At 38.0% G+C, this 16497-nt stretch overlaps 1 protein-coding gene across 3 annotated transcripts in view; it reads left to right on the top strand.

Moving 5' to 3' along the window:
• Nucleotides 1-215: 215 nt before the first annotated feature.
• The window catches only part of SLIT2 (slit guidance ligand 2), a 382964-nt gene continuing 366682 nt past the window's right edge, over nt 216-16497 (top strand). For 2 of the 3 annotated variants that reach the window (XM_067735623.1, XM_067735624.1), the window contains exons 1-4: nt 216-939; nt 3677-3748; nt 4907-4978; nt 15719-15790. In XM_067735623.1, the coding sequence (XP_067591724.1) occupies nt 761-939; nt 3677-3748; nt 4907-4978; nt 15719-15790 (395 nt within the window). In that variant the 5' untranslated portion in view covers nt 216-760. Of the gene's footprint in view, nt 940-1148; nt 1333-3676; nt 3749-4906; nt 4979-15718; nt 15791-16497 lie in introns of those variants that run through there. The other variant, XM_067735625.1, reaches the window with a different exon arrangement.

Raw genomic sequence — 16497 nt, forward strand, 5'->3', positions numbered from 1 at the left:
GTGTGTTTGCAAATCGTCCTCCGCTGTCGGTAGACGACGAGGACCGGCCCGGGCTGCGGAGGAGCAGCAGGCCGGTGGGGCAGGCCGCGTGAGTGAGCCTCGCCAGGAGCCCCGCAGCGCGGTCCCGCGCCCCCTAGGCTGCGCGTCAGCCCGGTGCGCCCCCGCGCGCCATGTCCGGTCGTTCAGCGCGCTCCGCTCCCGGCCCGCGGGGCTCCTGCGCCTTCTAGTTTCGGAGAGCCCACTTTGACCGAGGCCACCATTCCTACTGAGCCTCCTTCTTCTGTCTCCTACCGTCCTTACTGGAATTGGATTTGCGGAGGGGGTTGGTGGAACCGGATCACCCCTGTTCCACGCGCAACTGGCCCCTGCATCTTCACGATCTTCACCGCGGTTGGGAGCTCCAGGTCTTTTACCTCCAAGTTGATATTTGTGAGGCAGACGACGCGTGATCTCCTCCCCGCTGCTTTGGGGTCTCCCTGTAGCCTTGGCCGGGCCAACTGATCTTCAGGACCTAAAGTTGCCCAAGGAGCGCCTGCCTTGCAGGAGGAGGGTGAGGGGAGCTGAGAGGCGTGTATCTGTGTTAGCTTTACTGCCTTGAATATTACTGTTACTTCTATATTATCTTGTGCACGTTATCCGGACACTCTGGGTTGCTAGACTCGCGCCAGGCACTGGGCCTCAGGCACAGCGCAGTTCCAACAGAGCAGCAAGCTAAAGAGAAAACCCCTGGCGCCGGCGAGCTAGGAGACGGCGGGGGAAGATGCGCGGCGTGGGCTGGCAGACGCTGTCCCTGTCGCTGGGGTTAGTGCTGGCGATCCTGAACAAGGTGGCGCCGCAAGCGTGTCCGGCGCAGTGCTCCTGCTCCGGGAGCACAGTGGACTGTCACGGGCTGGCGCTGCGCAGTGTGCCCAGGAACATCCCCCGCAGCACTGAGAGACTGTGAGTATGGGCTCTTCCTCCCCCTTCCTCCCCACCATCGGGGTCGCGCAGCCCCTGCGTCGAGACTGGAGGGACTGAGCGGCACAGAGAACTGTGCCTGGGTCAGTCCTCACTAGCTTTCCCGAAGGCGCATCCTGGTCTTGAACTCTCTGGGAGGGCGCTGCCCGGGGAGGGGCCACTGCCCAAGGAGGGGCGGGCCCGCTGGCTGCTGCGCTTGGTCCCTTCCTCCGGCTCCAGTCCCGCCACTCGCAGCCCTTTGCGGGCGAGTTCTGTGAGGTTGGGGAGACGGGGAGATGGGGGACGAATAGTCGCGGATGCCTGGGGCAAGGGAGACGCGACTTTGTTCCTCGGACTCTGCAAACGGAGTCACCTTGCGGTTGGGAACTGTCGCGGGTCGGTTCAGGGCCGAGTCCCGGCTCTTGTCATCGCGGGGTGGCGCGAAGAAGGGGGGTTGACGCGGGAGGGGGTGTACTCAAAAGAGAGAAACCTCCGCTCCCCGGCTTTGTGTCGCCCTCCTGGGGACTGAGGGAGAGGAGACGGGGTCGTGGGGCGGCTGAGCCCGCCCAGGGGCGCTTCTACAGGCCGCGAAAGGAAGGATGCCCCAGGACGGCAGCAGCTTTCGCGGTGGCCGCGCGCAGCCCCCCGCGACTCTTCCCCCGCCTTTCATTTCCCCTGGGAGGAGGCGGCGGCGGCGGCGAGCCCCAATGACCTGTCCGAGGGGGAAGGTTCCGGAGGCGGACCACGTCCCGTCGGCTAGGCGAACTTAGGGCTGGTTCTCCAAGCGGAGCCGGCCAAGTCGCGTCTGACCAATTTGGTGACCCCGCGGCCCTCGGCTGCCCCCTTCGGCCCTTCCTGCTGAGCCCTAGTGCCCCCTTTCCACCTTTCTGGCAGTTTCTGCGTCCCTGCTCGTGGCAGCCTCTCCCCTTCCTTCCTCTCTTCGCGCTCTGCTGCCCGCAGACATCCCCGCCTCCCTGTCTCTGTGAGCCTCTAATGAAGAAGTAATCGCAACGCGGGTGTTGACGGCCCACGCGCCGCTTGTGGGGCGCTTTCCGAGTTCAGGGAAGTGGAGCGTGGAGGCCGTTCTCTTTGTGAACGCAGAGGCCGCCGCCCCGCGCTTCCCGGGCGCCCGGGGCGCGCTCCCCTCACCGCTGAGCTTGGGCCCGGCGGGGCGAGGGCGGCCGGGGCAGCGCTCTCAGGCTGCGCTCCCCGGGCCCCTGCGTCCCCAGGCTGCGAGGGGGGCGGACGGCGGAGGGGACGCCTTGGATTCGCAGGTTTCCACCAGCGCGGCCCGCAGCGCGGCGAGTCGATCTTCTTATCCAACCCATTTTCCTCGCCCTTAGTTTAAAGGCCAGAGTTGAGCCATTCCTTCCTTTGCCAGTGGCTGCCCCATCCCGAGCCCCACTGGGCCGCCCGCTACTCCGTCTCTGCCCTCCTTCCCTGGCTTGCAGCGCTGGGCAGGTTGAGTCCCTACCCAGGGTATCTTGTCAGAATATGATCTCCCAAGTTTGTCTGGGACTGGGGGGCTGGCGGTGGCGGTTGGGACTCAGCTTATGGCAAGTAGCCGGGATAAAGAAAGACCCCAACCACTGTAGGAACAATTCGATGGTACTTTGCTCAGCACGGAAAATGGGTTGGGGAGAAAGCAGTGCAGAACTCTCTTTTAGCCCTTGTCATTTCATGCTATTCAGAACAGTTTAAAGTTTAAGCACTAACATGTCTTATTCAGCAAAAAGGGAACGGTTCGGGGAAAAAATAGCAATTGAGTTTTAAGGTCCTTGAAAAAAAATTTACCCCTATGAGGGATCTATAAAGAAGTTTCAGAAAATAGTTTACTCAGTGCTGGCTTATAAAATTATGTCATTGACAACATAAACACATTAAATACACATGATGTTTTCAAAGTCAAGGTAGGGTTTACTTCCGTGAAGGAGAACATTCAAACCGCAGCAAAGCCTGGTTTTATTTGAAATGATTGGAACCAGGGCAAGTTTAGATCTTGACCTAAGATGCCAGAAAAGGGGTTTGTGACTCTTGAGGGAAACGTGGTGCTGAAATCTGAACAAAAATGTCAGGGCCTGAATACTATTTCCACTATTGCCCTTGCTAGTAGTTTTCACTTTACAGTCACAGCGGGTGTCCCCGAGCTGCAAACGAAGAGTTTCGTTTTCATACAAACATAGAATTGTTGGAAGGTAAATGCTTATAAATGCGAGTCTTTGAAGTGCAGTTCTTTTGATGGCACTCAAACTTTATTCTTTGCCTTAGGAAGTTTAACCATGGTGCCACCTAAGGATAGGGTTCTGAATTTTTAAAATTTTCTTCCTGAATAGTATTAGAAAAGTGTTCCTTTAACTTCCTGAAGGTAACTTTTTGGGAACATTACTAACAATAATAGTAAATATCAGAATACCTGTGAAATTAATATACACCTCCTTATAAAAGCAAAAATTGAAAGCATCCCATATACACACAAAAGAGAACATCTCTTGATAACAGAATCACTTCATTTTCTTGTCATATGACAGCAAGCATGGACTCTGTAAACTTAATCATTTTAAAAATTTTCTTTCAGAGATGACTTCCTTTTCTTTCTCTGTCTTTTACTTTGCAAACTACTTTAGTAATTGGAACTGATCCTTTATCTCAAAGCTCTTATTTTGTTTATATTTGTCTTTGTTTAACTAGATAGTGGTAGAAATTAAACAGAACTTTCATTTTCTTACTTGTTTTCTCTTAGGGATTTGAATGGAAATAACATCACACGGATTACTAAGACAGATTTTGCTGGTCTTCGACACCTAAGAGTTCTGTAAGTATGTTCTTCTGTGTTTTGGAGAATTCTCTTTTGTTTTTTAAGGTTGTGTATTTTGAATTGTTACTGATCTCAGTTTTAATAACTGCCTCAATGACAGAAACATAAAATTTTAAAAGGCCTTAGTTTCCTTTTTTTTTTTTTGTTTATCAGTGTACTTCAATTTTAATAAAAATGTAGGCCTTTATTTTAAGGTTGGATGCAAGCCATAGAAACAGTATAATGGAAATGACTTCAAATGTTTGCTATACCATACCGTAAGTGCCTTATGCATATAAAAATGTAGAATAGTTGCTTTTACAATATGAATGAGTAATGTGAGACATTTGATATACTTTTAGGATTTGAGATTAACTATAAAGAATTTAAGTGGGCCTGCATTTTATTATTGCTAATATAAAAATGTTCAGACTCTTCTAGCAAGCAACATGTACCTATATTTTGTAACATTAAAATCAAACAATCCAGGTTTTCGCAGAGTTTTTAGTGGGAACTGTTTCTCTATAAAAATATGTTCGTCATATTTTGAATCGTTTCTTGTATTTTAAAGCTTTGCAACTCATAAAATTGTTGCAGTATGATTACTTTTTTAATTAATGTGTTAAGTTAGTTGTGAATAAACAATCATTTGAGATTCAGTGTAATGTAAAATTGTTTTTACCTATAGATTTATAAATGTTTACATTGCAGTGCACATATACTTTTGATCATGCGTGTTCATTGTTCACTTTTGAAAAACACATTTTTGGCCTTTATGAATTCTTCCAATTTCTGACATATATCCATCAGTGAATTGAAGTATGTGTATGATGAATTATTGTATGTTGTTTCTTTCAGTTAAGAACTCACTTGAAAAACAGCCATCAGAGTTGTAGTGTCATGGGTTACTTTTCAGGATATACTATAGTTTAAGGTTCAGGATTCTGACGAAATTTTGTGAGAAACTGAATTAGCATTTTTTATGAAAGTTTCGTGATGAGGATGCTATTTTCCTTCCCTGATTTTTCTCAGATACAACATTGTTAGATTTGATATTGAATCTCAAACCAGAGCAGTATTTAACTTCATAAAGGGACAAGTTTTCAGTTGCTGAACTGACACTTTTTCAGATGGTGAGTGGTAACATTAAGACTCCTGTTATACTTTGCATTTCAGTCAGCTTATGGAGAATAAGATTAGCACCATTGAAAGAGGAGCATTCCAGGATCTTAAAGAACTGGAGAGACTGTAAGTATTTTCAATTCCAAACTTATGACGACATAACTATATTTTAAAAAATAGTTGCATTTCAAGGACCATGTCTTCAATTTCATGTCTTAGTCTTTGTAAGTTTACGGAAAAAAGAAGTTGATAAAGTGATTTTCAAACTAATTTACAATTAGAAATAATAGAATTTTTGCATAAATAGTACTAACTTGTACAAGTTCAAAAATACAGACTTACTTTCCTGAGACATTTACTTCCTTGGTAACCATTGCTTTGGTACTTAGAGATGTACATTTTTTCTTATTTTTCATCTAGTTTGTTTTATTTGCTTATGTAGGAAGAAAGGTGGTAATTTTATTTGCATTTATGGTACATTATGGAAAAGAAGAGTTTTGCTGATAGTTATTTTAGTTCCCATGCTATTGCTATGTGTGTCATTAGTGACATTTGAGGAAATATTTAAAGTTCTTAGTGATAAAGATTTACTTTCTGATATTTAACACTTGTGGTGAATATTATTAATAACTGCTATTCACAGTTTTATTCCATTATTTTATAGTAGCTTTCTAAATTTTTTTTTGCTGGAAAAAGAACTTAGTAGAAATGGAAGTAAGAGTTATGTTATCAAAGCACATCATTTAACATTGATTGTTTTTTTCCAAGAAGATCAAATGTGAACTTCAGGATTTAAAATACATTTTTATTTTTTCAGACACAAAATTTTATGGATTGTTATATATTACTGGAGGACCATTATTATTTAATGCCTATAGTGTATATATACAAAAGACAAAAACCTCTGCTGAAATAATTAGATAAAATACACAGTTTGTCATTTGAAATATGAATAACATATCTCCATATGTCTTGATAATTCAAGTTTAGTAGCTTTGCATTTCTAAGGGCAAATATCAGCTCTCTTAAAAGTAGCAACAATTATTTTAATGTTTCCATGCCTGCTTTAAGAGGCACTTTAGGTAAAAATAAACATTTTATTTAAAATAAAATTTATTTATTTAAATAAATTTATTTATTTAAAATAGTGAAATATGAAGTTCATTTAGGGCATAGCACGTGCTCAGATTCACTGGGCCCAAGGGCAAAAGTTAATTCTGTGTAACTGTAAATATAAAAGTGGCTTGTCAATTTCTAAGGTATTTGTAAATATAGGCTACACTTTTATAACCTAGAGTAAAATTAAACAGAGATATCTAATTTATTTTGCTATAAAATTTTGTTCATGAATAATATTACAATATAGCGATATAATTGTGGAATTCAAAATAAATTTAAAACCACTACTTAGAGTTAGTTTTGGGGAGGAAATAAAAATAAGTTAAATATTGGGTTAAGTTTATAACAAAGTTTATAAGTTCGTAAGCTGTTTCTTAATATATAAAAATACTCTGAAAGTATTTATTCTTTGATATCTTTTATGAATAGCTAATCTCTAGTGAGAACTTGGCAAAAGTATTTTTAATCCATCCATTAAAAACTAAGCATTAATATAATTTAAATGTTTAGTAAGATGAATAGATAATTTAAAATTATCATTTAAGCATTAACAGTTTTTTCCATGAGTAACTTTTATTTATTCATATATATGAGTTTAGTAGTCACATATATACATTTTTCCATGTGAGAGAGATATATATGTATGTATATGTATATTTTTTTCTTAAACAACTTTGATATCATTGAAGGATTCTCAGTGGCTTTTCATGAAGTCTGTATTTTGTTTATATTGTAATTTTAAATATTTTCAGAAACACTGGAATAAAACAAACTTTCTCATTATTTTTCAAGCCACTTTGGAGTACCATTTGAACTTTCATCTTGAATAAATGAACTTTTCCTAAAAATTATTAACCAGATACCTTATGATCTGAAATTTGATTAAAGTTGTAAGTAGGTACTATTTTTTGACTTTTACTTCCCCGGGAATGTCACTTCATCTCAGAACAATTTTCTGTTCTACGGAGATGCAGTCAGATGTTGCAGAGTGGGAGGAGGATTTGTAATTTTGAATGAAAACTAATATATATGCAGGACTTCTTTAAATCACCCCAGCTGTTGGCCGAGAGCAAATATTTCATATTTGTGAGGAAAAGCTGAGAAAATTCCTTTTGTTTACAACTGCCAAGTCCATCTGATGGAAGCACATTGTTATCTGACAGCCAATTCATCTCCTTGGGACTCTGGAATTCAAAACCATTTCTTAGGAGCATTGTGGATACACTTTTCAAATATTTATTTCTTTAAATACATTAAATGGCAAGCAGTTTTGCTAAAGAATGCATTCAGGTTATTGTGGAACAAACTATTTTAAATTTTTTTCAGTATATTAATTAAAAAAAATTTTAAAAAGCTACCCAGAGAGTTCTATAATCAAATTACTGTGGCCTTATAATAATATTATTATGGTATATATTCTTATTGTAGTAGGTGATGTCATTAACATCACACAAATTACCTTTTTTTCCCCCGAAAGTTGCAAGAGACAGTGTAATAAACAGGAAGTAATCAGTGAATTAACTTATAAATAATTATACCTTGTGTGAGTTTATATGTTTTTTTAGCAATTTAAATGTGAGTTTTAAATTCAAACTCCAAATTATGAAAAGGTGTATAAATGCAGGTTTATCTTGTGAATGCCATTTATACTGTATATATAATATAGCAAGTTAATTTTCTTTCTTTGTGTGAAGAACAAAAAATAAAAACATTAACTTTATTCATATGCAATTTATGGTTCTAAGTTATTTTTTCATTTTAAAATGATAAAATCAGAACAATTCCAAATATTTTATGAGTATTTCAAAATTATAAGTTTTTTTCTTTTTACTTTATGTTGCTAGAGTTTTAACTTGATCAGAAAGAAGACATCTGAGAACAGAAGATAAGAGCTGTGCCTTTTAGAAATACAACTTTTAATCTCTAAGAAACAGGGTCATGTGATTAGGTTGGATTTAATTTTAGTATAGGATGAGAAAATCATTATTGGCAAATCAAAGCATTATAGCTACAAAAGAAACACATTTTTTCCACTTCAAAGAATTGATGAAATACAAGGTTATCAGTCAAAATGTCAAGTAGTAGATGGGTATTGAAATCCTCCCTCCCTTCCTCCCTTTTCTGTCTCACTGCCTCCTTTCCCTTCACTTCCTTCTTTGTATTGTATAGAGAACAACAGCAGATGATATGATGATCAGAATGTGGTTATGAATCATTGTAAAAGGAATAAGTTTTAATCATGCCTACACACTATGAGCACACAGTACTTCCTGTTTTGTCAGTTTCCACTTTATGCCCAGACCTAACATGTGCACTGGTGGATTCCCATGGATGCTCTGTGTTGCCGGTAGTACCTGCTTATCTGAGATGAGAATGAAGCCTTGAGAATGTGCCTCATGTAGATTGCATTAACAGGTCTCATTGTTTAATCAAATGTTCAAATGAAATCTAATATAGTTAAGTGACTAGATAGTCAATGGAAATTAATTAAGGAAAAACAAACTACAAATAAGCTACAGTAAAGAAACATTTAAGAATCATACTTCTTTATATTTCACAGAAGATGCCTGTGTATACTTGCAATAAAGTCTCCAGGCAAAATTATTAATTCAAGGTATTTCTTGGTTAGTGTATAATGTGTTAGAAGGCTAAAAAAAATCACATTGGGACCCCTGACTTTTCTATGCTGGTGTAAAGTTATGTTGTTCACTTATGTCTTATGGGATTATGCTGCAGTCATTAAAGTTCTATTTTATGGCCACTTCAGTATTTCACTACTGCAAATCATCTGCTTTTGTAAGTTGCTGGATAATACAAATGCAAGAGTATGAGAAAGGTTTTGAAATTTTTTAAAGGTTGTCCAAAAGAAATCAGGGTATTTTGTCTGAAATACAACGAAACAGTCAATGCAAAATAAAATGTGTATATGCCTAGGTTACATTAATGAGAACCAATAGCATACCATTGAAAACCTTGGATATTAGATATTTCATTAACTTCACAGTCATACCCTTGCAATAAGGAAACTGCAGAAGTGATAAAGGCAAAGGCTTGGACTGCACTTTTTTTCCTACCAATACGTTGTAAAGCCATTCCTATAAGACAATATTGCTTTAAACATTCCAAATTTTGGTATCTTTGGATTTGAGATTACCTTTTTTCTACTAACGTTGTCATTTGATACTCATTTTTACTTGGAAAAAAGAGTCCTGAAAATATTATTATAATGAAGCCATGCAAAGCCTGTTCACTTAGCTATTTTAAAGTTTCTATCAAGTAAATACAAAGAAAATACTCATTTTAATTTAGAAATGTCTTTACAATAGAGCCTAAATTTGACTAGACACTATCCTCTCCTTAAACGATATCTAAAAGGCACATGTATTTTTTGAAGGTGATGCTGAGTTATTTCTCCCTGGGTGTGCACACCATGCGTAGGCATGAGACAGCCAATGTGAGGCTGAGGAACTACGGCACTCTAGAATTTTTGTTGTAGGTTGCTATACATGAGTTCAGATAGAGAATATGTTGTGGAACAGGTCTGAAGGAAGGCTCCCCTTATCCCCTGTTCATGAAGGTGGAGAATCCCTCTTCTGACTCATCCTGCAAGTTTATAGGCAACACATAACGTCCTTTTTCTTGAAGTAAGGGCAAACTAACAGTGCTAATCTCCTTGGAAAAGAATGCAAGCTCATCTTAAAAGAATTGTTCTCTGGCACCTTTATACCCAAGTTTAAAATCACGGCAGTTATTTTCTTGGGAAAGGCTCTTTAAAGAACATCTCAAACTCAGCAAAGAGGCTCAGTATGTACATTGTATGAGATAAATCATGCACCTAGATGTTCAAGAGTGTATCACTATCTGTGATAGCCAAATATCAAATTATTTTCACCTGTTTGTAAGCAATATTGAACGATTTTAAATTACATTTACTGACTATGGTCTTAGAAGGCTTTAATGCAAGTGCACTATTAGAAGTTTTGCAGAACATTCAATCTGTCTGAGAGGGTTTCTCATGCAGCGTTTTTTTTTATGGGCCTTGAAGTTGAATGGTGGTGAGAAGGCCTGTTTGCTCTTTGTGGACCGTTTTATAAATTCTGAAACAGCAAGGCTGTTTATTTTTCCCACATCTGTTTTGGGCTCATCCTTTGTGATAGTGTTTGCTGGATGCTGTGTCCTTTATACCTCCCCTGAAATGAGTAGTTTAGTTTGCACTGTTACAATGTATTTGTGGAAGCAACGAATGTCAAATATTTTACATTGAACTCTGTCTTTCATTCCTGTTGGATACCTTTCTGCCTGAATTATGCCTTCTAGCCCGAATTCCACAACTTTACATGGAAGGAGAGACTTTTCTGTGTGGACTTTGTATATATTGCTCTTATCTGTTTTCAAAGCAATTTATATCTGCTGGACTGGGAGGAATATTGGTGAAAACACTTTCAGAATGAAAGTTTGGTAACAATAGCACTGATTTGGTTTTAATGCAATTGGAATCTTGCTTTAAGATAATATTAACAAAAATTTGTTTGATTGTCATCTTGGCAGTGTCTGTCCGCCCTGGATGAAGGTGGGGCTTCATCTCTCTGCTGCTGCCCTACTCAGTGTAGATAACCTAGACTCCCCTCAGTGTAGGCAGCTTGTAATTTTATATGCTATTGCCTGGTGTCCTATTAATATTGGCAGACACTCATTGGTTGTGCTGTTGATTATCTTTCTAAACAGATACAAACTCTTCTACCTGCTTTTAAAACATTAGATAGGAGTGGCATCAAAAAACCCTTGGTTTCAATTCCACTGTGAGATCTTGATCAAATTGCTTCGTCTTTTAAAACTGCAGTTTTATCATCATTAAAACAGAAACAATTATCATATCTCATAGTATTGGTACACGATTTTAGTAAGATAATGCACAGAGTTTCACAAAATGCTTGACACAGAGTTAGCACGTAAGGAACTATTATTATTATACATTTCAACATCTCCCTTCCTGTTTTTCAGAAACTGAGTTTCTGAATTATTTTATCTTATTGAGCTAATAAAATGTGTCTATAATAAATTTGACTTTTAAATATCCATATTTACCATCATTTTCCTTCTGATTTTCTTATAGCATATAATCAATAGACAAGATGTGAAGAAAGTACAAAACCTTCTCCAAATTTTTTTCAGAGTATTTATCAAAATCTCTGAATGTATAGAGAATATCAAGAAGTAATGGGAATGAATAGGAAGCAACATTTTTATTAATAAGTTTTGATCTCCCTACCACAGAATATAAAGGGTGAAAATACTGATATCACTGCTGAAAGTATAAACTTTATCTAATACTAGCTAAATGTTAAAAATCTTTGCTTTAAAAATGTTAGCATAAAAGGCGAATGGTAATTTACCTGAGAAGAAGGCATTTATGTTTGAGAAATAGAAGATTGTAAAAGATAGACTTTTTAAGGCAGCATTTATCAAATACTCGTTACAGATCAGGCACATTGTAAATACCTTACATTTACAATGACAGGTAAATATGAGACTTGCATTTTTTACTAGCTTTGGTAAAATCGTTTTCATTTTACATTTTGGATTGGGGTGAACTTTGCAAATGTTAATTGAATTGAGGTGAAAGTTGAAACAATAAGAGACCTCCAACCTCTAGTAATGGACAAGTCACAGGAGCAGCTGGCAGATAATAATTTGAAACAATGCTTGTCAGTAATGCTTATGCTGCTCTTCAAGTTGAGGTTGTTAAGAACCTGCATTTCAGAGGCCAGTGATCTTTAGTGTGACCCAGAAAGATCATTCACCCTGCGGAAGGTCACACTGAAAAAATAGCCCATAGCACAGAGGAAACAGTTGCTGAGATCTTTCTTATCTTTACCCTAAAAATATGTGTCTCAGAGACACACATTACACACCTTTCTGAAACCATGAATTTCTATCCAGAGAATTTTCAGTCAGTCTCCTGAGATCTTGTGGGCAGATTCCATCTAGCTGGTGATGACACAGGAGCTGAATATCACTGAATCTCTTATCTGTCCTTTGACACAATTGAGTATGCTTGCTGGGAACAATTGGTAATTGACCCACCTGGTCTGCTTAATGCAGCAAATTCATGTTGGTTCCCATAAATCCTCCTCTGAGATGCCCTTAATTCACTACATGCTGTTTATCTGTTCTTGGACTATCAGATTTTAACTTCTTTAACACATTTACATTAGAGTTATTATTATGACACACTCATCTTCAAGCTACTAAGAAATATTCTGTGGTATTAGAAGAAGCTAGGTTACTTTTTCTCGAGCTGTGTTTAGAAATTGTTGTGCACCTTGATAGTCTAACTTAATTCTGGATTTTAAAAAATCCTCTTTAGTTTAAAAACTTAATTTCTGGTTATTGTATTAGAAATTCTGCTTAAATTTTTTTCCTTTATTGGATATTTTGGAAGAGTTTCACTTTTTATTTTAATGTTTGTATTTCAATTTATTCTTAGTTCTAATGGAAGAGGAAACAGAACAGGAAGCAAAAGTGTATTGATACTCTTTTAAAGAAAAAAAGTGGAATCGTACTATTTTTCTATGCATGTTACCATGTCACCTGTTATTTGCCTTTTTTTGTATACTACTGTGTCTTATACACATCGTAGGCTTAGACACATTAAGATCATTCATAATAATTTTCATGGAATAGTGATAAATTACTTGAATTCTGAGAAAAATATTTTATACGTATTTTTGTTTTGCTCTCAACTTTAGGTATTTTAAATAGATCATTAAAATAGTGAACTGCCTATACAGCTAGTTTTTTTTTTTTTAATAAAACTTGGTGTTTTATTTTTAGGTGATTCATTCATAGATATTTAGGAAGTGGGCTATGTAAAACTACATTTTTCCCAAAAAAAGATTGGTGAAAAGGAAAGTTGAGGATTACATTATTTTGAGGAATGTTTAGACTGACTCTTTGAAAGGAGTGATTCAGAGGGTATGTTCTGGAGTCAGCCCACCTGAATTCAGGTTCTAGCTCTACTTTCTATGAGCTGTGTACCTTCATCCAAAACAGCAGTGACAGTAGGACCTACTCATGGGGTAGAATGAATGTGATAATTCATGTAAACTTCGCAGAACAACGACTATCACCTAGTAAGCTTAATATATGTTAGCTATTACTTTGGGAATGAATTAAGAACCACTAAGAATTTGAAAAAAAATTGAGAAAAGACACTGCTTGCACTGTATCTGAATTATCTACTTTCTTACAGTATCTGAAATGAGACCAATGTAGACCCATTAACAAGAAATCTAGTAGCAGCCCTCAGTCACTTGGGTATCTGAATTTGTTTCACCATATTGAATTCCTTCCAATTTCTAGATGATGTTGAGAATGGCGTGGCTGGGGGAGGTTGAAGGAAGGGAAAGGAGGCAATTGCTGTATAGAGCACATGAAAGCAGGTTTGGTGGCGGGTCTTAGGTTATCTGGAGGGTGGCATAAAACCTAAGGCGGGTACCTTAGGGAACATGCCTGGAGAAAATTGCCTGAACATAAAATGCACATGCTAGGATTTTGCTGAACTATATCAAAATGCAAAGAGCAGTTTTTCCTAAGGACCTAATAAGTGCCGGGGAAGAAGGAAGGAAATACACAGATATGGCCTTTACACTTGAAGAGTTTACAGTGTAGTGGGAATCAGACCAGTGTGTGAATAAATATAATATAGTGTGAGGGACTCTTATTTATCAAATACTATGGGCATATGGAGACACAGGCAAGGGAGGAATCAACTTTAGGAGAATCAGGGGAATTACACAGAGGATGTAAGAAAGTACCATTTGGAGAAAAGGGAAAGCTCTGTACAGAGAGTTGCCTGTGCAGGGGCTGGGGACCTGAAGGAGCGTGCTTGTTTTGGCTGGAGAATCATGGACGATGTTTGTTAGTCCAGTGGTTTGGATCAGATTATGAAAGCACATCTCTGTCATTTCAAAAATTGCAATTGCCTATTTGGACAATGGGGAGTCTTCCCTAGACAAATTCTCATTAGCCCTGTTGTGAATACTTGTAATCTGTTTTTTCAGACAAAATATAACAAGGTCATCATTAAGTTATATTTTATTGAAAATGTTTAATAGTAGACTCTGGAAGTACTCTTTCCTCAGAACCATGCCTGGCAAAGAAAAAAAAAAAAGCTTTTGGTTTCACTTTACAGTTAACCTTGTTAAGTGCTTTATTCATCAAAATTAGTGTAGGTGAAAAGTAAGTCCACCCTTTCACTACTGATTTTACTATTTTTCCCTCTGATTGTCTCAGCATACATTTTTATGAGCAAACATTTTATTAAGTGCTGAGAGTATTTCTATAGATGACCAACTTCTTAATAATATGAGTTATGTAGCAAAAGATGGTAAGCATAGCTATCATTGCCTCATGGCGTTTTAGAGTTGGAAGAAGTTCTGAAGTTCACCTTGTCCAACTTTTCACTTAATGCAGAATTTCTTTTTATTACATCCGTTGCAGGGAAAAAAATGCATAGCCTCTGCTTGAATATATGTGGAGTAAGGAGTTGAGAGCTTCCTAAAGCCGATCATCCCATTTCTTAATATCTTTTATACTTAGAAAGGTCTTCCTTATGATCTACTTTCTTGAGTTATAATTACTAGTGCTATTCCTGCCCTCTAGAGACTAAATAACTGTAATTCTGCTCCCATCTGATGACCGTTTAAATATGTCATCATATTTAAAAGGGGGCAAGATTGATATGCCCTCTTTTCCTGCCACCTTAACATTTATCTTTACCACAAGAAACACCTCAAGTTTCTTCAGTGTGATGTTAGTTTCTGGACGTCCTTACTCTCCTCTAGAGCTATAGCAGCTTATAAATCATTTAAGTGTGCATTTTACATTAGCTTGTCATCATTTTATTTAAATTTGGGAAAAGTAGAGAGGATAGATATTTATTTTTACTGAAATGTTAAATTGTACACTTAAAACGAATGAGATTGGGATATGAGTACATGAAGGCCAGATTTTGCCACTCTTTAGTTAGTGTGCATAGTCCAAAAGAGCTTAGTTATGTAGTACCGGGGCTTAAATTGAGTTAGAGTTGCAATCAAATTCTTTTCTAAAATATTTAAAACATCCCAATATCAGTTAAACATTAAGAAAACTTTACTTAAACATTTTTGCCCTCATTGTTAGTTATAACTCAGCTTTATTCAGTTAAGAGTCAAGAACTGTGGATTGAGGTTTTCTTGTGATTTTGCCTAGAGGTAGAAACCATGCTGACACTTTCTTATACATTTTTCTGAAACTAAATGAAAAGCTAAAAAAAATGAAATTTCCACCTCCCCTCAGTACCTTGGCTGAAAATTTAGGTCATTTGGGACAGCGTATGAATTATTTTAGGGCACCATTTAATATGGTATTTCTGCTGTATGTTGAACTTGCCTAACCTAGACACCAGAGTCTGAGTCCAGAAATCCTGTTTCATTGCATCTGTGCTGGTTGACTGATGTTGCAGGGGATGTGAATTTAGAGTTTAGGCCCCAGTAATCATCATCTGAGTAAGCACAATGGAAAATTGCTTTAAAGAGTCATGTAACAAAAGGTGTAACCAACTTCTGATTTTCAATGCTTGAATTCTCTTGAATGTCGTTTCATTCTTTCCTGAAATACAGGATGAGGCATGACACTACCCAATCACAGTCTCATTGTTGGGTACTTTCTATGTAACATATGCTTTGTTTTTGTTTTTCTCAAAAGGCGTTTAAACAGAAATCACCTTCAGCTGTTTCCTGAGTTGCTGTTTCTTGGGACTTCGAAGCTATACAGACTGTAAGTAGACAGAAATAGTTATTGTTGCTTTGGGTAGTACCTCGCGTTTTATTAAATGTATTTTGGATCTGTTTCCTTATGCTTTCCTGGAATCTATTCATCTATTCATCCGTAGATTAATGGATTAAAAGTTTGCCTTTCTTTCTTTTCTTCTTTTCGCTCTCTTTTCTTTTTTGTTTTTTTGGAAATTTATGATTGGTTTTCCAGTAGTTCCAGTTCTTTTATTTGGTTAGCATTTACTGATTCGTGTATATGTTATTGTAATTGTATTATTCTTTTTTGGTCCTGATGGGGAGATTTACCAGACTTCTTTATGGAAACTTTTGATTAAGTTCTGAAGGGGAAGATTGCCACTGCACTTCCTCTTCAGAGGAAGTTGGCAGTGTTTTCTTGTAAAGTTGAGGTTTTTAATGTCAGCTTTTTTGATATTGTTTCTGTATTCACATAGTGTTTATTAGTCTGGAAATATTATTATAAGGTATTTAAAGAGGACTGTAAATTTCCTCTTAAATGTTCCTTTTAAAGCCAGAATTCCAAACTGTGCAATATGAACGACTGTAAGGGTTTCATATCAAATACGTCATTGACTGTTAACAGAAGTACTTTGGAAGGAGCGTAATGTGAGTTTTAGGCAGAATCGCTTTTTCTTTCCTGGAATGCTTGTTCACTGACCTAATGTGCATAGTGAAAATATACTTTTGAAAGCT

The sequence above is a fragment of the Pseudorca crassidens genome, chromosome 4 (genome assembly GCF_039906515.1).
Source record: "Pseudorca crassidens isolate mPseCra1 chromosome 4, mPseCra1.hap1, whole genome shotgun sequence".
NCBI classification, from domain to species: domain Eukaryota; kingdom Metazoa; phylum Chordata; class Mammalia; order Artiodactyla; family Delphinidae; genus Pseudorca; species Pseudorca crassidens.